The following is a 22,709-nucleotide window of genomic DNA, read 5'->3' as shown; positions in this document are numbered from 1 at the left end:
AGCTCACGGGGCTGGCAAGGAGATGCACAAATGGCGACCACGAACTCTCTTTTGATTCGTTACTTGGCCGGCGTGGCGTGGAGGCTGGGCGCAACTTATGGTACCTAGATGGCGAGGATTTTGGCCTGTTTTCTCCGACGGACATCGGCGTAAGAAGTTTAATTGATCGTCATATCTCATTGTGTTCAAGATTCATAGATAAACATATTAATTAGACATCTTACCTCATCGATTCGTGTTCCACCGGCTCGTGACCGTTCCAAATAACATGACAGCTTCAGCGTGGCTAACATAAAGTGATGGAATGCAGCCTGTATCCCGTTTTCCAATGGGTCCCATCACTTGTATGGCGCCGGTTGACCCTGGCCTCTCCTATGTAGAGAAACTTGTCCTGCCCTACCTCCGTCTCGCGAAGCAAGAAAGTAGAGTCGCCAGTACAGTCATGCGGGAGATCTGCCCACGTCTTTGTAGTGACTTCTCTGGTGCAGACAAGGTCTCCAGGACGCGCGTGTGAAGGGCCTATTCCAATTGCAGGTAGAGCAAAAGTGCTGATGGTTACGGACTCATCGCCGCTTGATGCTGGTCGCCCAGGCTTAGGCGACAATAAGAAAAGTTGGCGGCCTTCCATGGTACGCTTAAGCAACGTAAACAGCCCCTCATCCTGAGAATACTCCAACTCTTCCAGTATCATTTTCGTGAATTCTGCATAGCCTTTGAAGTAGTACATTTGCCAGTCATAATTTGCAATTGCCTTGGACCACTCGTCTTTCATATGGTCTTGGAAGAAGATCATCCCGAGCTGGTGTATTAAGAGCTCCCGTCTTGCCATTGTAGCCCAGCTAATTACGAGGCCCCAAACTTCTTTAATCCAATCCATGATGGCATTCTGGGAGGCATTAAGGGGAAAAGCACTTGACGTTTTTTCGATGGATCCCAGTAGCATGTATCCCGAATCGTTTTGCTTCTGTCGGAAATGGATTTGCAAAGCGCTGGACTCGGCATCAAGAGAGACTTTGGGTGACCCTTCGAGATTCCACCCCCCTGAGAGCGTCTGTCTAACAACCGGCAACCTCCAGTCAGGAATCCAAGAGCACAATCCACCTAGGTGTGATCCATCTGATCTGAGGTCGGTGTGTTTGAGTAGATCTCGGTAGTCGAAACAGCGAAAGTTCATGGTGATGAGATCCACGTATAAATTTTCAGCTGGATGGTTATAGCTCACGACGATTTTAATTTCTCTCGGATCCCGACTGACCTCACCGGGCTGAGTGAGGAAAGTGTCGGAAGCAAGACCAGCGAGTGCGTATATACGATCGCGAGCGTCCACGCATCCCAACTCTGACAAAACGGAGAGGAGATCTAGCAATCGGAGAGGAGCCTGTGAACTGGCTTCAATTCCGAGGCAGTGGTAGATCCAAATCGACTCCATCGTCTTCACCACCGACAATAACCCGCTTATGTTTTGGCTATTTCGGACGACCTGGAGGAGACGAAGCCACGGGATCTGGGATTCGCCGCAGAAAAGAGTCACGTTTGGGTTGAGAACGACTTCCTGCACGATCCAGCGTCGACCAAACCAGGGCAAGCGAACGAGGGACTCTAGGTCATCTTGGATAACCCTCTCGTCATCTTGATGGTCGATTTGTCGAGAATATGCATTAACAGACTCCATCGATGATGGCCCGTGAGAGTCATTACCCAGCCAAACTAAGACTCCCGAGCAACGTTTATATATCTCAGTCATGAGGGGAATCTGTTTCGTTTTGTCGTCGTCATCTTGCTGGTTAATGCAGATGGCATCGACCCAAAGCCGCCGCACGCTGAGTTTAGAGCGAAACCGCAGCAGAGCATCGCGAAGATTTGGAGTGATGTGTATTACGAAGTCGCCATCGAGAATGAGTGGCTCTGTGAACTCTGGTTTGCCCCAGGTATATGACAGGGCCTCGTAGAATGGATCGGACTCTATATTGATCTCACGCAGGTTACACTGTAGCAGGCCCTCCTGCTCGTAAGACGGCTGAAGCTCCAAGATGCGAGTACTTGCCGCTGGAGATAATTTGCTGTATTGATATGGTAGAGGCATGTTGTTAATATGTCTGGTCGCCAATGCTGGCCAATTCCAGCGTAGGCTTCAATCCCTCTTGCAGACTCTCCGAACTACAGGGGCATACACAACAGGAATATGTATAGACAACTACATGTATTTAGACAGAAGATTTTGCGTCGAGGGTGTTTCAACCTCTTGAAATCGATAGATCGTCCACTAAACACCACTAAACACCACTACCGATGCATGATACAGCCGCTGTCGCGAATCAGGATTGAGCGCGCATGTGGCTAAATATCACTGGTCTTTGCATCAGCTGAACGAACTATTCCACCGCTACTGCATCGTGATAATGCCCCTCCCGTTCAGCCGCATCCCCGCCCCCATTCAATATTACAGTCCTCCAAAAGGGAAAATCTTGTAGGCAGAAATGAAAAGACTATAACAAATTTTACAATCATCACATATCCGACTCTGGTCTATCGTCAGCCCACGGGACGTCTGTCCTACCAGCATTCGTTGTGCAAGTCAGCATCATGTTCCATGCTGAAGCGCAACATCAATCAGGCTATGGCGCACTGCCGCAAGACGACGAAATCAATGCCGAGCTACCCATTGTTCGTAATATTCAAAGCCCAGAACATCGTATTCATAAAACTCCGCCAATTATGCTAGAGCAGCATGAAATATCCCCTGGGCAGTTCAATCATCGAACGGGAGCTCGATTCGGATCACAGTTGGCCAAGGTACCATTCTTCCTCAACAAAGGGAATTTTGTCATCGATTGTGCCATTCCACCTTCTCTCAGGAGTTCTGTCGAGAGTGATGATGATGAATTCACACACACGCGATACACGGCCATCACCTGTGGGCCTGATGAGTTTATCGATGAAGGGTTCACATTAAGACAGGCACTTTTCGCATCTCCGCGCCGTATTAAGATCATGATCAATGTCTACATGTATAACGAGGACGACATAATTTTTGCCAAGACAATGATGAGCGTCTTCAACAACATACAATACCTCTGCAAGCAGTGGGGACCCCAATCATGGAAGAACGTCGTCGTTTGCATTCTCAGCGCCGGAAGATACAACATCGACCCGCAAACAAAGGCCCTCTTGTCCTGTATGGGTATTTATCAAGAAGGCATAGCAAGGCGCCAAGTCAATGGTAGAAATGTAGTGGCTCACCTTTATGAGCACACAACCCAGGTTGGCCTCCATATTTCTGGCAACAGGGTACACATCACCCCGAAGCAATCCAAGTTTCCGATACAGATACTATTCTGCCTACAGGAAAGTAACATGACTATGATACGTTCGGAAAAATGGGTGTATCGAGGGTTTGCTCGCGTGCTGGACCCAGTCATGTGTGTGCCTATCCAGTCTGATACGAAACTTGGAAGCACTGCCATACATCAACTTTGGAAAGTTTTGGCCGCTGAACCCATGTGTGCAGCAGCCTTTGGCAGAGTCAAACCAGACACGAGCTACTGGGATATGTTTAGCATTATTCCATCAGCGTGCAAATTTGAGCAGCATCTTCAAAATTGTCTTACCCTGCCATTTGAAGCATCTTTTGGCTTCGTTTCAATGTCACCTGTCAAGCTCTGTGCCTTCAGATACGAAGCTCTCCAAGACGACGAGACAGGGAAGAGTCCTCTGGACAGCTATTTTGAAGCCAGCGAGCCCCCAGACACGATATTTGGCGGCACATTATCGGCAGCGCGCAAGAAGTTGGCCAGCTTGCGGTTGGTCTTCTTTGCACTGATCACCAAACCAAACTCTCGATGGCTCATTCGATATGCCCCCTCGGCAATGGCGAGGGAATATGGGACAGATTCCGTCGGTGAACTCCTTTTCATGCGTCGTAGACCAGTCAATGCCTACTTTCTAGATACATTCCACACGATTACACACTGTCACGAGATATTCGGCTCAAGTCATTCTATAGTCCGGAAGGTGGCCTTTATGATCCAACTCGCGTTGAAGTCTGCCGAGCTGTTGTTCGCATGGTTTGCTTTGGGCAACGCATTCATATATTTCAAGGTATTAACGACAAGCATAGGGTCCCCTGGATATTGGGAAACCGGTGGATATGTAACAGGATTGGTATTGGAATGGTTGTACGATGTGTCTCTGATTGCAGCATTCGTATCCTCAATCAATCGAGCATTCAAAATGCATCTACAAATTCCAAAAATCCTGTTATTAATATGGCTTGTCATTACAGCGTAAGTCTTCTTATAGATTCGATGGACATTAGAAAGTTGTACCACGTACTAACTACATGTTTTAGCTATACGTTTATCTGTTATTGCCTGATACTCAACAAAACGATATGGATGGAGCAGTCCGATTCCTCAAGCGCAAGTCAAATATTTGGAGATCCAGCAACCTCGCTTGGCATTGCGATTCTAATCACATACGTTCTCTGGGCTACCGCTTCGCTACTAGTCTCCGATTTCTGGCCTGTCATCACTTCGTCTATACACTATATAATCCTGATTCCGTTCTACATCAATGTTTCCGATGTGTTTGCATTTTGCTATACGTTCAACCTAAGGAACGTTGTAGCGGACGGCGAACCGGTTATCGAGCTGCCAAAGGTTGAGACCCAGAATGGGAAAGGCAGAATGGATGCATTAAGCGATGAGGGACTTGAAGCGCACTATGAACAGCAGCTAAATATCATGAGACAAAGAACTCTTCTATTTACTGGGAAGATGCCATCGCCGCTGCAGAAGGCAGAGAGGCCGCAGAACGCCTCTCGAATGTTTGAGGCTCTTCTTGTGATTGCCTGGTCGACTACTAATTCTATGCTGGTATTTCTTGTCTTGGGAATAGTTGATGTCAGAAATCTACACTCAGAGGAATTGCCAAAGGTTTTGAAGAGCAGGGGCATGCACTATATCGCTGGTGTTATGTGGGTGCTCGCTGGGTTAACTGGAGTTAAAGTGATTGGTTGTGTATTCAACAGGGTTATGACTGTATTAAGAGGTTATATGAGACGTCATACAGACGAGTGGGATATATATGAGTCTTAGTTAATGAGCGCTAGATATCTATCGTGGTGCTGGATTTCTCCATGGCTTCTGATTGCGATCATATTGGAAATTGATGTTTACAGGACTGATGCGTGATCTCTGGGGCTTTCACTACACCATGAATGAAAGCATTGCTATCAACGTCTGTAAGTCATGCCACGTCCTGCAATATGTTTGCCGGGCCCGGTGGGTGCTCACCCTTGAGGTGGTTCAAGGAATCAAGCTTTCTTTGTCATTTATACAGTGTATCTTTTTTGCAATCTATATCAGTTGCCGTTAATTCCTATCCAATCCTCTTTTGAGAGCTCGTAGTACATCTCGTTTTTGTCTGCGTCAAACTCTGCAGGTCTTGAAATCCCCTTCCCTTCCAGTCCAAACTTCTCATTTAAAAGCTTTAGCATCGCCTCATTATCTTCCAGCGTCGTGATGGTAACCAAATCAAGTTGAGGGCCTCCCTCATCAGCCGACATAAATGCCCAGCTTGTCGCCATCTTCATTGCTTCCACACCGTAGCCTTTGCGCTTGTATGCCGGATCCATCATCACTCCCACATCGCCAGCCCGAATCTTCTTGCCGCCCCGCTCCCAGTCTTTGATCGCTCCGAAGCCCCCCAGACCAATCACGGTCTCGGTAGGCTGTCCATTTCCATCTTCTGATTTGAGCACCAGCATCATGTTCACGCGGCTTGGTCCGCTAATGACATTTCCTTGTGCGTCGAGGATGGTAGGCTGGCTTGCTGATTCCCTCATACGGGAGATGCTTAGTTGTGCAGTTGGGATGTCGATATCCTTGCCATGAGGATCAGATTTATTTGACGGCGAAGAGAGAATGGATGAAAGGGCTGGGGCGTCAGAAGGCTGGATTGTGCGGAGGAAGAGGAGGGGGTTGGAGGGGGAGGAGATGATGGTGTTGAGATGAGAGATTTCGTGAGACATGGTGATTTGATTTGATCAAATAATACAAGTATGGTGTGGTGTGAATGTCTGTAAAATGCTGGAATAAAATTAAAGAGATGAGGTAGTATGCAGTTTATGGATACTTATTTACAGCATCTCATGCTGATAATCTTGGGTAACGAAGTGAGGTACATGTGGGCTAGTGTACGAAGCTAGCAGCTATACATAATCCTTCGGAAATTTCTCAGTTGTTACCAATGCAGCTAATCTTCATGAATCCACCTGTTCGAGAATCGATACCAAGAATCTCTGGAAATAGCCGTTTATTATCCTGCATAGTGAGTCAGAGTATAGAGCCTTGTCAAAAGTTCGTCTCCGTTTGGATGTGTACTTCCCGAAACGGTAACTCGTGGGCAAAAGATAGCGCTCTAGTGACTCATAAGAGACAGCAGATATCCAGAAAAAGCTGTCTACGGGGGAATTGTTCGACAGAGAACAAGCTGAATTCCATCGCTTATTTTATTGTGAGGGGTCTAATCCAAGAGAAAACAATTGCACCGTAATTACACAGACTGAGGAATTTCATGATCCGGAGTAAGTATATGCTTCCATCACGCTTAAAGAAAAGCCGTACACCATGTCCCATTTTCGGTAATGCCCTTCGTATAATCTTGACATCATCAATCAATCAATCACTCAATCAATCAGCCGACAAAGGCGCTGGGCTGGCTCTTTTGCTCGCGCTTCGTAGCGTCCGCCCGCTGCTGCCGTCCGTCTCCGTATCAATCGTCACACTGCTCTCTCTAGATAGCCGTGATGGGACGTCGGGTGTCACAGACCTAGAGTCGGTGCTAGGCCTCTTCACCTTTGAAACGGATGAAGGCTTTCGGCGTTTGTCTCCAGCAGGAGTCTGCTTGCGTGGTGTTGTTTGGCCGTCGCTGTCAAAGATCAACGGCGTTTGGCTTCTCGAGGAGCTCACCGATGAGCGGCGCACGCTACTGTTCCTACGCTTGCGTTCTGCGCTCGCTAGACGGTGATGGGGCATCTTCATAGGCTCGCGACGGATGCGAGGCTGCGGATTCTGGCGCCAGGGGAGCCACCACAGCCAACCGTATTGATCCTTTGCGACTTTCCTGTCATGCTCCTTGACTTTTTGCCGAAGCAACCGCCGACGCTCATTCTCTCTCTCCCAATACTCGGTGCGGTAAAGCTCCCAGTTCTCGCGAAAAGTAGGTGAAAATGGCTTCGGTAAAAGTAGTAGCTTGACGTAGTCTCCCCCAGGCGCCAAATCTTCTTCATGGCCGCCAAGCTCGTCATCATCGGGGGGTAGAACCAGCGTGGGATGGTTACCGCTTGTAAGCTGGAGCTCCTTCTCGACCTGGCGCAGCAGCTGCGGCTCGACAAGCCGATACGACGAACTGGCGGTATGCGAAAAGAGCCCATATGTCAAGAAAAAGCCAATGGTCGACAACGCCTCAGCCCACCACGTCTGTCTGATGATGACGAGCTTGCAGTTGAAGCCGCGCAGGCCTCGGTTGGAGATGGCGAACCAGCGGCGTGGCCACCGGATGCCGCGATCCCAGATGCCCGTTGCCCAGACAAGCGCGGCGGTGATGATGCCACCCATGAAGCACACCTTTTGTGCGCCTTCAACAGCCCAGTATATCGACCCTCCAACGCCACGACCATCCTCGCGCGGCGCAAAGTACAGCTTGTAGCCAAAGAAGGCGACCCAGAGCGTCAAGATGGCGAGGAAGAAGGTGTGGTGTCGTTTCCGGGCGCGCAGCTCGAGGAACTGGGCGCGCATCGAAGCCTCGAGGATCAACAGGTTGAGGTAGATCATGGACGGCGAGCTGGGCGTGTGATGCAGCGGATCGCCAGGCTTGCCTGCCACTGGCAAGAAGGGGCTTGCGTCGGCGCCGGGTTTGGCATCGCTGGCGGCAGTGGCAGCGGCAGCGGCGGCGGCAATTGGGGCGCCCTTGACGATGGAGTCGAGGTCGTCGGCCATGGTTTGCGGGCAGCCGCCGGCTCGGGCTCGGGCTCGGCTCAGGGGCTCGTGGAGGCGGGAGTCGCGGAGGCGGACTGGCGTATGAAGTAGATTAGATGGATGCAATGCAATGCGAGATGGAGGCTCAGCCTTGCTGGGAGAGTTGCGTGGGTGGGCCGACTGTCTTCACACTGTGGGTCTGTCTCGCCATCCCGGCGCTTTCATTGGCCGCCTCGCGGATTGCTGCATTAGGCAGTCGTCACAAGGCTGTTTGTGTCATTCACCGTTTGACAGCGGCTTGGTGATTGCCTCGGCAGTGTGCATGTACATGTATATAAGAGAGGCTACAGGTACATAATAGTAAAATTTGATTAGATATGTATGGAAGATGGGCGAGTTGCCAAAGAAACCCGTAGACATTGAACTCTGAATATGTACATTCACCAAGACATGGCTCTGCCAACATTGCAAACCTCTCGTCTTCAGCTCAACCCCCTTGCAGAGCACAACCGAGACAACATCATCGCCCTCGATTCGGACCCTCAAGTCGTCAAATATGTTCACAATGGCCGCCCGCTGACTCAAGAAGAAGCAATTCAAGACCATCAAGAGCGTCTCTCAGCCTGCAAACAAGTCCCTGGCCTAGGGTACTGGGCAGCTTACCTCGGCGATGTATTTATCGGATGGGGGGCCCTCTCACCCATACAATCCAACGATGGGACATTTCCTGCAACCAAAGCCGAGCTAGGATACCGCATATCACCTCGCTTCTGGCGCCAGGGATACGCCAAAGAAATTGGGCGCGAGCTATTGAGGTATGGGTTTGACGAGCTGGGGTTGATGGAGGCTGTTGGGCAGACGATGGCTGTGAACGAGGCATCGAGAGCAACCATGAAGGCCTGTGGGATGCGGCATGTGCGCACATTCTATACCGAGTTCGAAGACCCTATTCCTGGGACAGAGGAGGGTGAAGTTGAATACATCATTATAAGGGAAGAATGGTTGAAACTTCAATAGCCTCCAAGTAGCTAGGTAGCGAGGCCTCCGCTAGATAAGTCGCCTCTTGTAATTTTAATACTGCATCTAAGAGTTACACGCGCCCAAGATTAATCACAGCCATGGCATCATCCTACGAGGACCAGCATCTCGGGCTCACAGATGAGTGTGGAGTCTGCTCAGGTCGATTACGACATGAAAGAGTAGTAGCGTATGATCCCTCTATATTGTCATTAATACTTCCTCCCGCCCTTTACGCTTCGTCGTTGACATGAGTTTGTGTTACAGTCTTTACCAATAGCAGAGATGAACCAACCAACTACGAATGTACACAGCCGTTTCTATTCCCAGACACATACACACCCCTCATCAGAGAGGTCAGAGATAATAGATTCAAGTTGTGTCGCATTCCGAGCTGTAGCCAATGCTATTCATTGCCAGAGTTTGCCCTTGTACACCACGACTAGTATGTGATATTCAGAAGGGAAAGTGGTATTGAAGACTGGGAATGCTACCTAATGGAAGGAAAAGTAGGGTTCAAGTACTCAAGCAGCTACATAGCCATTAAATTCTAGCCCAAGGATGACGACGTGGATGGCAACTCGACTGAAGAGTCAACTGAGCTGGAAAACAATACCTGAGGAGGAAACATCTATTTTGTTGTCCATTCTGCCATTATTACGTATATATGGAGAGAGATTAATCATGATAATTATCATACTGAAGTTATATTCAGTTCAGTTCAATATATCAAGTCCATATACCTACATCTTGTCCATATACCTACATATATCCTATGCATCTCAATATGGTTTATCTACTACCTAATCAAGTTCGTCTAGCATTATAACTTGGTATTCTATTGGGCGCAGGTAATAATGCCCCGAGTGCCTTGGAGGCGGAACATGTCATATAAATACAGTGTATATACTCAAAATATACTGTGCGCACACCTTCACATTTGCTCACACTCAGTTCGACGCGACAGCCGCTCACACGGTGAGATTCACGTTGCTCCCGCCACATGCCATCACGGCTGGCTTAGCGTTTTTTCTATTACAATGGATGAAAATGCAGAGCTCGGCGTTGGATTGAAAAGGAGCAACGTCGAATTGACGAGAGACTTCGTGAGCTTAAAGAGCAACGGCGTCAGCTCGAAGAGAAGCAGCGTCGAAATAAAGAAGAGGAGCGCCAACGTCTCGCTGCGCGTCTGCAGCGTTATCAGCCCCAGATTTTATGGCAATATCTCGAAGACTTGTCACTCCCTTCATTTCTCCATGCAAGTGATGACTTCGCTCTCGACCAAAAGGGGGGATGCGACTAACCCAACTGGCCTCATTTTCCCTCGCCGAATCGTTCCTTGGGATGACTTCGCGGCAAGGCAAGAAGAGATCTGGAACGATCTTTCAGCCAGCGGTGTCTTTCACTCTCAGCCATGGTTTCCATCAAAACCTCAGATGGACCACACGAGATCTCGCATCAGGCCAATTAGTAACGAGCTTAGTCTGCAGAATTTCGAGAGGGTTGCTGTTGAGGATGCCGTCGAGATTTTGTGTGAACATGCACTCAATGATTCGCAGCTGCAGAACCGCTTCAACCTGCAAGGGCCCGTGTCATTTAAAAACCACACAAATCTCGAGGATGACGTGTTGGACACGCCCATGAGTGCCAAAGGACGGCGCAAGTCGAGGGGAAAGGGCAGCAGGGCCGATGAGTTCCTGGTTTACAAGACCTCAGATGGCGCCCAGACCCCTGTGGTGGCCATAGAGTATAAGCCACCACGCAAGTTGAGTGTCAACGAGCTTGTGACAGGCCTCTCCTCGGAAATCTGGCCAGAGCGTGATGTCATCAATAAGGGTGGTGACGATTTTGCTTCGACATCAAGGAGACTGGCTGCCGCCGTTGTCACGCAGCTTTTCTCCTATATGGTTGGCAAGGGCCTCCAGTATGGCTATGCGTGCACCGGACAGGCCTTCGTCTTTCTTCACATTCCCGACGATCCTTCTATCGTATACTTCTCTTTGTGCGTTCCTAGTATGGACGTAATGGACGGCGACGATACAAGGCTTCATCGTACGGCCGTCGCCCAAGTTTTTGCCCTTCTTCTGCAAGCGATACTTGCAGAACCGCCGCCGGAGGCATGGCACGATGAAGCTGAAAAGCTTGGTCTTTGGGAAGTCGAATATGATGACATTCTTGCAGAGATCCCAACCGCAGATCGCAAGCGCAAGGAGTCTCCGACTTTTCTCTACCGGCCTCAGCGTTGGAAGGACTTTAACCGGTCCCTCCTTGATACAAGACTCCTAGTAGATGGTCATCCTTTGCTCCTTCTAAGTACATCGGGCAAAAAGGACGGACAAGGTGGGAAAACCGGGGTAACAGAGCCACATATAAAGAGCCGACCCTTTTGCACTCAGCAGTGCCTTCTTGGATTGGCACTCGGAAAGCCCATAGATAAGAGTTGCCCCAACGCAGGTTGCCATGGGCAAAAGCACATCAGTCGTTTCGAGTTTCTGCACCTTATTCGGGAACAGCTCGCTGTGGACCGCGGTCGTGATGCTGATTGCATGCCATTATATCGGTCTGGATCGCGTAGCTCGCTCTTCAAGCTGCGGTTATCGTCACACGGCTATACGCTCGTCGCCAAGGGAATGGAGAGCCTGGACTTGGCCCATCTGCAGCATGAGAACGAAATATATGACTGCATGCTTGCAATCCAAGGCAGATATATTCCCGTATGTCTTGGTAACATCAACTTGATTCTTCCATACTACTATGACTGTGGTGTCTACAAGCATTTCATGTTTCTTGCATGGGCCGGGCGGCCTGTTTTCGAATGCACCAACCAAATCAGCCACCTTGACATGGTTAGTACAATCACAAGTGTTTTCAAAGCGATACACAAACTGCGGGTTCTTCATCGTGATGCGGAGCTGCGTAACATACTCTATGATGAACGTAGCGGCACCTTTATGGTTGTCGATTTCAAGCGTGCGGCATATTGTGGGGGTGGGGACGAGAATAGAGAAGTAGAGATGATGAGAAACCCAAAACGCAGGAAGCGGGAGATATCAGAGGACGATTTTGTATCTGAGCTCGAATGGGCTTTGTATGAGGTTTTGCGGCACGTCTCAAGCTTGAACAAAGCCTCATAACAGCATGGACGAGATAACATCGATAGATAGACTAGACATAGACAGATAGACTAGACGTATATATATATAGATTAGAAATAGGTGGATAGACTAGGCAATGGTATATAGGCCAGATATAGATACATGTACCTATATATTGGTAGATGAACCAGAAGGCATTACTATGTATTTTCGTCTCCTGAACGTTGGGCAAAGTTTCGGTCACGCCCGGTGGAACGCCATTACGAAGAGCAATTGATCCAAGTTTAGTTATGGTTTTATTTCTTCAGCAACATGTCTGGTTTCATAAACTGCTCGAGTTGGTTTGATGAACCAAGCTTGCCTGCAGTTATTTACCCATAGTGACATGGAGAAATCACTTTTGTGTCGTGACTACCTAGGTACTCCAGCTATATACTTTCGTTTGTTGCACGCAACATGGCTTTCGCTGATCATTTGCTCGAGTGTTTCCTCTCCTTTGCAATCTCTTCAAAGAGACTGCCGTCGTAAAGCTTCCGGATATCTTCCTTCATCATGCGCCCATCTTCGGGCCAGAGAAGAATGTAGGTTGTAAGCCCTAGTTAAAGTTGTCAGCTACCCCATATCCCTCACTCAAGGAGATTCTAAACCAACATTCAGTCATTGTGCCCATCCAGCCAAATGGATCTGCCAGTAGTCTCTGTCCCTTGAGCATGTTCAACACATCTCGTGCAGTGATATAATCCTTGTCGTCGGCGTATTTGGAGAATATATCCTCGAATTTCTGAGGCACGAAGCGCCCTTCATTATCATATGTTCCGCTATCACTTCCATGTTTATCCTTGTGGATGTTTTTCAGGTATATGCGGAAAAGGGGATCGGGGAGGTGGCCTGGGACCGTCGGGTAGGAAAAGGCGAAGTGAACGACGAATACGGAGAGAATGCAGAATAGAGAATTAAAGCCCAGGGCGTAGAGGCCTCTGAAGGTGTCTAGAGGCCAAATGATTCCATCTTTATCCTGCATCTTAATTAGAAACTGGGCGATTTAGAATGGCTGGTGTGAAATTCTCTCACCTGATCAAAGTAATCACAGTGTTGTTGCAGGACCTAATCAATTTCGCGGGTTAATCTGCGAGTCTCGCAATGCATTCACGATTAAGAAAGCAAACGCACAGTCTGGTTTTGATGTTCCTTCGCCCAGTTACCAGCTTGTGAGCCCTCTGGCTGGTCATATGTTGCGGCTATGTTGGCTCTCGGTGTCCCTGTATTCATCTCTCAGTTACAGCGCAAGTGATATGCCGCCTGTTCATTGTATGGGGCCATACCAGTATGAGAGAGCCTCACATCCCCCTCCGGCTGGAGAAAAGGTTTTCGTTGAAGTGTGACTGGCGCAGTATGGATATAGCTGGTCACCGCATCTGAATTGCCTTTGGAGTTTGAATCGATTCCGTTCACCAATGCCGCCTTGTAATCCATTGTGATTATTGTTTTGGATGTTGAATTTACGCAAAATGGCTAATAACGAGAGGGAAGAAAGAATAAATTAAAACATCGGCATCTGGATGTTGTAGGCGAACTAAGCAGCAGAATCATACCTATTCACAAAATAAAAAATAACATGTGCGGCGTGAATGGAATTGACTTGCATTCCGCAATGACGACATTGTGAGTTCATGTATGGAGATTGCGGGCATTCTTTGCAAAGCTTAAGCTGGGAAACGAGCAATCGTGAAGAAGCAGACGCGGAAGTGGTCATCTCGACGTCATACCCAGAATGCTCTACTTGTTGCGCCAGAAGTTCAGAATCAAAATAAGGAAGAAATTGCATGTGATAATGTGTTAAACTTTGACCACGCATAGAATTGAAGGTGCAAATTTGCGTACGCCCTGCAGAGTTCCAGGCCAGCTACTGATGAGGAGGATATGTACAGGTATTCACGCTCACTAGTCATCGAAAGTTGAAATTGGGATATAAATCATGTTCAATTTACATGTAGTAACGCAAACAAAGATGTGATTTGGACATTGTAAAAGATCTAAGCTACAGAGATGGCAACATTTAAACCGCCTGCTTTGTCAAGGCTTCACTAATGCGCCAGAGCTTTTCTGCCTCTGCAGAGTCGACAGCCCCAGGCAATAGGGCCTCTCGGGTCAAGACTCCGTCGGCCAAATAATAACCGTCCTCGTCTAGCAGAGTATGTCAGCATGCATTATCTTCTGGGGCCAGAGGAAAAACTGGTCAACATACTAGACAATCGAGAATCGAAAGCGGCAATGATTCCTGCCGAGGATCCCTCTGCCAAACTCTTGGCCTTGATAGCCGAATTAAGGTTGCCATTGTCGTCGATCCAGCCTGTCAGATATTAGCATTTCGCGAATAGAGAAAGGCATATAATGGAAAAGCGAGATAATACCTAGTGCCTTGAAATCTTCCATGGGAACACTTCTCGTCAGGCCTGTGGTAACAATAACACCAGGATCAACGCTGAAGGAGCGCAATCCTCGTTGACCAAAGTGCTGTACCAAGCCAACTGACAAGAGCACATCGCAGGCCTTGGAGTTGCTGTAAGCCGTCCACTTCTCATACTCCTTACCCTCATTGTACGACAGGTCGTCCAAGAAGGATAGATTAGCGCGTGATTGCGCTTCACTTGAATAGGTCACAACGGTGCGCAGCTCCGAGGCGAGCAGCTTCTCCATCAATAAGTTGATGAAGAGAAAGTGGCCGAGGTGGTTAACGGCGAATTGCATCTCGATACCGTCTTTGGACTTCTCGAAAGACGGCACGGCCATGACGCCAGCGGTGCATATCATGGCGTCGAGAACTGTAACAGAGTTGATCACCTCAGCGGCAGCCTTGCGGGTAGCCTCCAACGAGGAGAGATCGAGAACAATGGGCTGTACTATGGAGCCTTGAGGGATATCCAGGGACTTGATTACATCTTGCAGTTTGTCGGCTGCTCGACTGGCGATGAGGAGTTTGGCGGGCTTTTGAGCGAGGATGGCTCGAGCCGTGTCGGAGCCTAAAGAGTTGGGACTGACGCCAGTTACAAGGACTACAAGCTCGATATTAGTAGCGAAAACAAGTATTGAAGAAGAAGGGATGAAGACGACTTACTGGTCTTTCCAGCAATGGCATCCTTGAGAGCCGCGGCGGCCTCGTCGGAAGTTGTATGGAATCCAAATTCTGTCATCTTAATTGCTTTCAATAAAGATTTATTGATACTAATATTGTTGATATATTCAAACTGGCCAGCAGGAAGACTTTATTTTATATCTGGATTTGTGTCCATCCGAGATGCCTCGACGTGATGACGCTATCACCAATACCAGCGTAATCAACACCAACTCTCACGACGGCATCTTAAGCCCGATAATCCCGCATTGATAATTCAGAATTTTACAGCATATTCTATTTTCATAGAAAATATTCATTGTTTCTCAGTCTCGCATAGATATGTACTCCCCCCTCTGTGCCGCCCACCACCGCGAGCTATGCCACAGTTCACTCTCTTGTCCAAGAAGCCACTTCCATTTCCGCAGAAACCACTCTTTACCTTCCCAGCTGTGACTATCCCAAGGTGTTCCGTGATCCATGCCATTTTGGCTGGCGGAACCCCAGCACACCAACCCATCGCGCACCATCAGATCAATACAGAGGTCGTCTTCATCCAACAGAGGAGGATCCGCCGCCAGGGCAGCCAAAGCGCGCCGTCGAAAAGTAGGAAACGGCAAGGAGTCAAGATATGGATGATGCGGCACAGTATATTGTGAAGGAATTGGACGCAGGCTGGGCGGGATATTGGCATCCCATGTGTTTGTAGAAGACCTTGTATCTTCGGTGGGAGTGCGGGTGCAGAAGGGAGACAGGCTACGCTCATCAAGAACCAGCCCAAAGTCAAAGCCAAGGCAGCTAAAATTAGTAAAAAGGGCCGCGAAATAAGAGAACCTCGCAATGCGAAGCACATTGCGGTAGGGCGAATAAGAAGCTGTGGGCGACATGGCGAATCTCATCTCCAACAGCCGGGATTCTGTCTTTTCTGGGTCGCTGCCTTCGAAGGTCTGGCCATTACTATTGGTTGCGCGCATCTCGGCCAGTAATAGAGATGAGATCATGTCTACAAAACTGAAGTCGCCGTCCTTGGCCAGTTGAGCGAGAAGACGGCGCGTGGACTGGGAAAGAGATTGAAACCACTTGCGGATGAGCTGTGGCTTGATGAGAAGCGGCTTACTGCTTGGCCGATAAATGTGCATCTCTTTGTAGACACGCGGTCTTGGGGTCGAATACATAGATGCAGAGGTATCGATAGAATGTAGGCTAGATAATGAGGCTGCAACAGCGGTGGTATCGGATATTTCAGTTGTAGTTGGTATAGATGTCCCCTGTGTCTGAATGCTCGAAAACGCCCCTGTATTGGTATCATGGAGTAAAGCGGAGAAGCTTTCAGTAGAATGGGTCTCTGAAACCATTGGCAGGTCCGCATTTGAGCTTATCTGAGGCAAGGGCATCGTTTCAGTCTGGAGTGAAGTTGGTGGTAGATGATCTAGCCATATACTGGCGTCGTAGTTCCCAGAGCTGAAGTTGTAAGGTTGCGATGAATCAATGGCTATCGATGTGACATGTGCCGGGGAAGATGGCGAGCCTCCTATCCGCAGAGAATTCGAGGTGGGAATTGCTAGAGGCGTTGCTAGAGCCTGTCTAGGAACAGGCTCGACTTCATGGCCAGACTCCAAGGAGGCAACTTTGGCTTCAAGCGCTTTCAATCTTTCCTGCTTCCGCTGACGGTATGCCCTCTGGGATCTGCAATTTTGCATGCGCCGCTCGGCCGTCATTGGCTTATTTGGACGTCGTCTTGATGTCCTTTGTGTAACTGGGTTTCTAGCACTGGATTCACCGCCAGCCAGTTGCGGAACTGTGTTGCTTAGGCTCGTCATGCTGGCTCCAATGCTTTAGACTCGTATGCCACTCTTACACTGTACCTGCTAGTAGATACAGATAATATGCGCCTATGGTTGCTGAAACTCGGTATGATTGTAATTAATTGCCGATTAAAATTCATTCAGATACTGATGAATAGATTGCCGGCATGATAGTAAAGGTTGAAGGTTTGCATAGGAGATCCTCTCTTACATCCGAGCAATTGAAGTCAGGGATGCTTACGAGAGACGCCAAGGTGCTTACGATTCGGGAATTGCCAGTGTCTAATGTACCTACAGGTATCTTGGCGCTAACAATCGCGTGCAATTCTGACTGCAACATCAGGAGTTGACTTTGAGGTACTAATATGGATCCCGGAGTTAAGCATAAGAGCGTACCTTGCTCTGCCACAGTTTTACTACTTGACAAGCCTTAAAATATCGGCCTCTAAGTGATAAAGCATGAGAGCACGATTTGAGATATAAGTAGGATGAATATTGTTATACATACACGCATTTTATTTGTTTGCTCGTGCAGATGCAAAATCGCCTACATATTTGCAAGCTGAGGATACCCTGATGTGTCAAACCAATACTATCGTTAACGTCATTGGATACAGCTATCATTCGATAGTTAGAGTATGGCTGGTAAAAAGTCGCGAGTTTCATCAAGAAATGTGGTATATTCCATCTACAAGTATCATGGTGTATACTCTCCCCCATCCTTGCATGTAAGATGGTGGGCCACAGAGGACGCCATTGCCCATATCCCGTATAACGTGTATTCTCCGAACTCCCATGCTCATATAAATGCTCCCTTATATATTTCTTTAAACATTCGCCCATTTCATCCGTTCGATTTGGATCATGGCATTAAGCACTAACAAGATTGTGATAGGTATGGATTTACTAATAATCTGTGGCCTAATCATAACGCCTCGGAGCCTCTAGGCGACGTAATCCAAACTTCATGAAAGCAAGAGTTAGCAAAAAGTGTCTAAGTTTGTTTAGACCATCTGTCAAATTGGTACTCACGCCAAAACTAGCTTCGATGTTTGAAAACAGGTCTGAGAGCAGAATTACCGAGACTTCCCCATCAGAACTAAGAATGGACTGAGTGTTGACCCTTTCGAGCTTCTTGACACCGCGAGAGTCTACCGTGACTCGGACAAACGGTAGTTCGCTTCCCATGTCTTTCTGGACGGTATGGTATTGGCCGCGCGACCAGAAGCGCACCTCTGAGAGAGGGCAAAAACTAGGCACTGTAGGAGCAGAGTTCATCTCAGCGGCAAGCTGCAGAACGGAGCAGAACCTGGCCACTATATCAGAAGACTTAGGATCAAATTCCCAAATCTTTCTAGTCAGAGTGAGAGGCAGTCTCTGAAGCCCAAGAAGTTCGAAGACGATATTGAGCTGCTGAGATGCTACCGGGTCGTAGAGGAGCTTCAGGCACGCGTAGGTCTTCATGGGGGACATTGTCCTTGCGGCTAGCTAAAGCCGCGAGTATTTATCCTCAGCATGACAGTATTTGCCAAAAAGGTTGAAATAATTTGCGTGGTATGTCGCATTGCCAATAACGTTCATGGAACAGAGGGTGCAGTCCACCATTTTGCAAAATACTGCATTGCTCTCCCGTTTAACACGCTCACCCTTTCTAAACACAGGCACTTTGTATATATTGCCCGCGAATGTCGAGAAAAGTCGGAATTTAGCTAACAAATCGCCAGTCAGCGAGGCAGGCTTCTACATTGGGGGGGTTCTTTTTTTTTCGTACTTGCAACGAGAACGTCTTTTCTATTCACAGGCCTATTGCAAGCAACACATTGACTGTAAACCCGAAGGTGAGGCACCGGAACCGTACCCGTGGAAGGGAGGCTTGGTGCCTCGGACTCGGACTCGGATGATGAGTCAGACATGGCTGGTGATTAGGTGTGAGCTGGTGTTGAGGTGGTGGATAGAAGTCTTGGGCTATAGTAATGATGGAGAACTCGTCTTGGAGCGCAATCTTCAGAAAAGGGTGCCGAGTTATTAAGAACTCTAAGAATCGAGGATTAAACCGACCCATTGCAGGGAAACACCCACATATATATAGGTAAGCTACAATGCACACGTACTTTCTAAATTCTAATAGCCCTGAGACGGTATCTTCATCTATCGTTTCCACCTTGGCAGGTACTATCAGCCACAGTCGTACACATTGCCTTGGAATATTTTCAAGTATTATCTTGTATATGGGGCCAATGAGAAACTCTGCTGGGTTATCGTGTATGGCGTCGAACTGGGGAATCCTCCTTTTAAACATTTACATTGGCGCCTAGATATATGTAGGGTTCGAGATTGATAAAGAAAAAAGCTTGATTCGTGGTATATACACACATCAGGTAACCTAGGCTAGTCTTATAACTATTACGCGTATTACTTGAGGATACATAGCTAGGGTAGGTGGGTGCCGGAGCTTGAATCCAAAAAATCCAAGGCAAGATCCCTACTCTCCTAGGATCTTCTTCAGGTCCCGAGTCTATACACGTATCGATACGAATGGCTGACAGAAGATGTCCGTTTGTGGTGGTTCCTGACGGATAAGTGGAGAATGGGAATTCAGTGATGGCCACGCCAGGTTTGGCGGAGATTTGGCTCGAGATTTGGTGGAGATTTGTTTGCGGATTGGTGGAGCGATGTAAATCCTGCGTCACATGCAAAAGAATAGACCAAAGCCCAGTTTCTTATCTTCTACTACTGTAATAATGGTATGTATTTCACCTATCTGCCCTCAGCCATCTGCGGAGTTTCGCACAACAATATGCACACTGAATTAGGGTTTTGAACAAAAGATTAGTATTCTCGACTCGCACTATTGACGTGTGCCACGGTCAAGCTTGCCCTTGATTTCTCTGCTTATGGCTTTAGCGGAGCAGTGTGCGGCTTTGGCTGTCGGCCTTTGGCAGCCAATCAGTATCGAATGTGTAGATGCCCGGCCCGGACTCCGGAGCAAATATTCGATCGGCCATTCCGGGCAAAGCGGACAATACAGAGTAGGATGCAGGCGAATAGATGAGGTGATGCTATGGCAAGACCACACAGCCTCACACATCATAGACTGGAGGAATCAATCCATAGCAGCAACAACGGACAAGAACAGAACAGGCTATGTGTATGTAATCGTACACCGCAAAATGACCCATTCATCATGTAAATTATGTTCCTTAGGTAATAATATGGATCTGGAGGCTTATTCACTAGATTGTCCATTGATATCATGTGCTGCGAAACCGTGGCCTTTACAGGGCTCTTCTGCAGGTCACCCGCCCGCTGAGCTCAACAAAACTGCCCCCTAAATCGTGGACCCCTACGCCAGCGCCTAATAGGGACCTGCACATGTGCTCTCTCGCCGGATCCATGACCGCTTGACCTGGACCTTCTCTTTGTTCTTTGTTCTTTCTTCTTAAAGTTCTCTACTCTCTTATCTCAACCGCCAATTCCCCTCTTCATTTCGCATCGTCGTCATCGCCATCGTCACTTGTCAGCCTCTTGCATGCTTAGCATAGCTTAGCATAGCATAGCATCACATCGCACCGCATCGCATCGCATTCGCTCTTTTACAGCCTATCGCGTGCGCCTCTCGGAATCCGGGTCGCCCAAACCCCGAGCCAGGCGCCATCTAAACTCCGTCCGTCCCTCCGCCAGCCCAAATCCGGCCGCATTTGCGACACGAACGAATTGCGTGGCCAGAGTCGAGAACTCGAACGTTTGTTGGTAATACGGGTGCCTGGTGCCTTTTTTTTCCATTAAAAAGCTGCCCTCCGCCCAGACGCCCGCTCGTAGGCAATGCTCAAGACGCAGACCGTCACAGCGATTCTGCATCGATCGCGCCTCAGCTTCAACCTCACCTCTTCTACATCGTCTCTCCCCGCCACAGCTTCCAACATGTCCACCACCGAAAATGCGATCCGCCCGCCGCGGGACGCTCCCGAGGAGCTACGGCAGCAGCGGCCTCAGCAGCAGCCTTCAGGCGCATACTTTCCGCTGGGATACAAGGAGGCGGCCTATCAATGGGTATGTTTAATACATCTTGGCTTGGCTCTTGTATAAATTCAATGCTAACCTAGGGCTGATGTCTAGTGGTCGAGTGTCACGCCGTCCATGGCCGAGCGCAACGTGCTCAAGCACATCCCCTTCCTCAAAGAGGCCACCACCAGCATGGGCAACCTCTCCACCACCGACTCTACCGACTCTTTCGGCACCAGAATATGGAGGCGGTCCATGGTCCAACTCTCCGGCAAGAACCGCGCCCTCAACGAATTCTCCGTTGAGCGAGTCGGTGAGGAGCCCGAGGAGACTCTTGTCATGGTCCACGGCTACGGTGCTGGCCTGGGCTTCTTCTACAAGAACTTTGAGCCCATCTCTCGCATCCCTGGCCTGAAGCTGTATGCCCTCGACATGCTGGGTATGGGCAACTCGTCCAGGCCGCCGTTCAAGATCCACGCCAAGGACAAGGAGGGCAAGGTTATCGAGGCGGAGAACTTCTTCATCGACGCCCTGGAGGAGTGGCGCAAGGCGAGGAAGATTGAACGCTTTACCCTGCTGGGCCACTCCCTTGGCGGCTACTTGGCCGTCTCCTATGCCCTCAAGTATCCGGGCCACTTGAAGAAGCTCATTCTTGCTTCCCCCGTCGGCATTCCGGAAGACCCATATGCCGTCAGCGCCGCCCTCCCCGAACCCGGCGAGTCCACAATGCAGAACGAGTTTACTGTAGACCAACAAACTACGACGACCACTAAGAACAGTGCTGCCGTCCCACCCAAACGCCCCTATCCCAGCTGGCTCGTCTGGCTCTGGGACGCCAATGTGTCACCTTTCAGCATTGTCCGAATGGCTGGCCCTCTCGGTCCGCGGTTCGTCTCTGGCTGGACCTCACGACGATTTAACCACCTCCCCTCTGAGGAAGCCCAAACCCTGCACGATTACTCATTCTCCATCTTCAAGCAGAAGGGAAGCGGTGAATATGCCTTGGCATATATTCTGGCACCAGGAGCATTCGCCCGCCGGCCGGTGATTAACCGCATCCAGAATGTCGGTCGACAGCCTATCCAGGGACCGGATGGCCAGACCGTTAGCAAGGAGACTGGCATCCCCATCGTCTTCATGTACGGAGAGAACGACTGGATGGATGTTGCAGGCGGTCTTGCGGCAGAGGAGAAGCTGAAGCAGCTCAAGGCCAACATCATGCGCAACGGCACAGAGGAGGAGAAGCGCAACGAAGGCGGAAGCTGCAAGGTCGTCATCATCCCCAAGGCCGGCCACCACCTGTATCTTGACAATGCCGAATTTTTCAACAACATCATGAGGAAGGAAATGGAAGATGTTAAAGAGACGGAAAAGCGCAAACAAGCAGCAGCAGCAGCGTCATCATAGACATTTTTTGGTTTCGATTATTTCTTGATTTCTCTACATGGGCATTTAGATCATTTGCATAGAGCGAGGAGCTTGTTTTAACAGGGTACACGGCGTTGAAGATGATGGGAAAGGACTAATAAGGCAAAGATATTATGGCATGAGGTTGATGTATGTGGGTGTCTGTATGTATATTATTTTTTTGTGGTGTTGGGGAAAGGGGACAACCAAGCGACTTACACGCATATGCGCCGATAGAACTTAATAGATGGCTGGTAAGCCAGTTTACAAGACAATCAAGATCAAGGGCATA

General features: G+C 48.9%; 11 protein-coding genes across 11 annotated transcripts; 4 read left to right on the top strand and 7 right to left on the bottom strand.

The window, feature by feature from the left end:
• Positions 1-286: 286 nt before the first annotated feature.
• TRIVIDRAFT_60857 (uncharacterized protein) lies at positions 287-2,083 on the bottom strand (the record flags this gene model as incomplete). Its single annotated transcript, XM_014101024.1, has 1 exon — positions 287-2,083. One exon carries the CDS (start codon positions 2,081-2,083, stop codon positions 287-289), a length of 1,797 nt encoding a protein of 598 aa, XP_013956499.1.
• Positions 2,084-2,715: 632 nt separating this feature from the next.
• TRIVIDRAFT_29086 (glycosyltransferase family 2 protein) lies at positions 2,716-5,096 on the top strand (the record flags this gene model as incomplete). Its single annotated transcript, XM_014101906.1, has 2 exons — positions 2,716-4,283; positions 4,349-5,096. The coding sequence occupies 2 exons, from the start codon at positions 2,716-2,718 to the stop codon at positions 5,094-5,096; spliced, it is 2,316 nt and encodes a 771-aa protein (XP_013957381.1).
• Positions 5,097-5,362: 266 nt separating this feature from the next.
• On the bottom strand, positions 5,363-6,031 carry TRIVIDRAFT_29380 (uncharacterized protein; the record flags this gene model as incomplete). Its single annotated transcript, XM_014101023.1, has 1 exon — positions 5,363-6,031. One exon carries the CDS (start codon positions 6,029-6,031, stop codon positions 5,363-5,365), a length of 669 nt encoding a protein of 222 aa, XP_013956498.1.
• Positions 6,032-6,692: 661 nt separating this feature from the next.
• Positions 6,693-8,000, bottom strand: TRIVIDRAFT_60860 (uncharacterized protein; the record flags this gene model as incomplete). The annotated part of the gene is made up of 1 exon (XM_014101022.1): positions 6,693-8,000. The coding sequence occupies one exon, from the start codon at positions 7,998-8,000 to the stop codon at positions 6,693-6,695; it is 1,308 nt and encodes a 435-aa protein (XP_013956497.1).
• A 429-nt stretch (positions 8,001-8,429) lies between these two features.
• TRIVIDRAFT_29064 (uncharacterized protein) lies at positions 8,430-8,996 on the top strand (the record flags this gene model as incomplete). The annotated part of the gene is made up of 1 exon (XM_014101021.1): positions 8,430-8,996. One exon carries the CDS (start codon positions 8,430-8,432, stop codon positions 8,994-8,996), a length of 567 nt encoding a protein of 188 aa, XP_013956496.1.
• Positions 8,997-10,036: 1,040 nt separating this feature from the next.
• TRIVIDRAFT_230487 (uncharacterized protein) lies at positions 10,037-12,261 on the top strand (the record flags this gene model as incomplete). Its single annotated transcript, XM_014101020.1, has 1 exon — positions 10,037-12,261. One exon carries the CDS (start codon positions 10,037-10,039, stop codon positions 12,128-12,130), a length of 2,094 nt encoding a protein of 697 aa, XP_013956495.1.
• A 300-nt stretch (positions 12,262-12,561) lies between these two features.
• TRIVIDRAFT_29019 (uncharacterized protein) lies at positions 12,562-13,564 on the bottom strand (the record flags this gene model as incomplete). Its single annotated transcript, XM_014101019.1, has 5 exons — positions 12,562-12,686; positions 12,743-13,106; positions 13,163-13,195; positions 13,262-13,350; positions 13,414-13,564. 5 exons carry the CDS (start codon positions 13,562-13,564, stop codon positions 12,562-12,564), a joined length of 762 nt encoding a protein of 253 aa, XP_013956494.1.
• Positions 13,565-14,147: 583 nt separating this feature from the next.
• Positions 14,148-15,282, bottom strand: TRIVIDRAFT_221550 (uncharacterized protein; the record flags this gene model as incomplete). The annotated part of the gene is made up of 4 exons (XM_014101018.1): positions 14,148-14,275; positions 14,337-14,441; positions 14,503-15,144; positions 15,207-15,282. 4 exons carry the CDS (start codon positions 15,280-15,282, stop codon positions 14,148-14,150), a joined length of 951 nt encoding a protein of 316 aa, XP_013956493.1.
• A 247-nt stretch (positions 15,283-15,529) lies between these two features.
• On the bottom strand, positions 15,530-17,023 carry TRIVIDRAFT_149930 (uncharacterized protein; the record flags this gene model as incomplete). The annotated part of the gene is made up of 2 exons (XM_014101017.1): positions 15,530-16,342; positions 16,427-17,023. 2 exons carry the CDS (start codon positions 17,021-17,023, stop codon positions 15,530-15,532), a joined length of 1,410 nt encoding a protein of 469 aa, XP_013956492.1.
• A 906-nt stretch (positions 17,024-17,929) lies between these two features.
• TRIVIDRAFT_60865 (uncharacterized protein) lies at positions 17,930-18,481 on the bottom strand (the record flags this gene model as incomplete). The annotated part of the gene is made up of 2 exons (XM_014101016.1): positions 17,930-17,971; positions 18,041-18,481. The coding sequence occupies 2 exons, from the start codon at positions 18,479-18,481 to the stop codon at positions 17,930-17,932; spliced, it is 483 nt and encodes a 160-aa protein (XP_013956491.1).
• A 2,372-nt stretch (positions 18,482-20,853) lies between these two features.
• On the top strand, positions 20,854-22,689 carry TRIVIDRAFT_71502 (uncharacterized protein; the record flags this gene model as incomplete). Its single annotated transcript, XM_014101015.1, has 2 exons — positions 20,854-21,058; positions 21,125-22,689. The coding sequence occupies 2 exons, from the start codon at positions 20,930-20,932 to the stop codon at positions 22,415-22,417; spliced, it is 1,422 nt and encodes a 473-aa protein (XP_013956490.1).
• Between the last annotated feature and the right edge of the window lie 20 nt (positions 22,690-22,709).

This window comes from Trichoderma virens (assembly GCF_000170995.1).
Source record: "Trichoderma virens Gv29-8 chromosome Unknown TRIVIscaffold_6, whole genome shotgun sequence".
Taxonomy (NCBI): Eukaryota; Fungi; Ascomycota; class Sordariomycetes; order Hypocreales; family Hypocreaceae; genus Trichoderma; species Trichoderma virens.
This window is presented reverse-complemented; position numbering and strand designations above follow the sequence as displayed.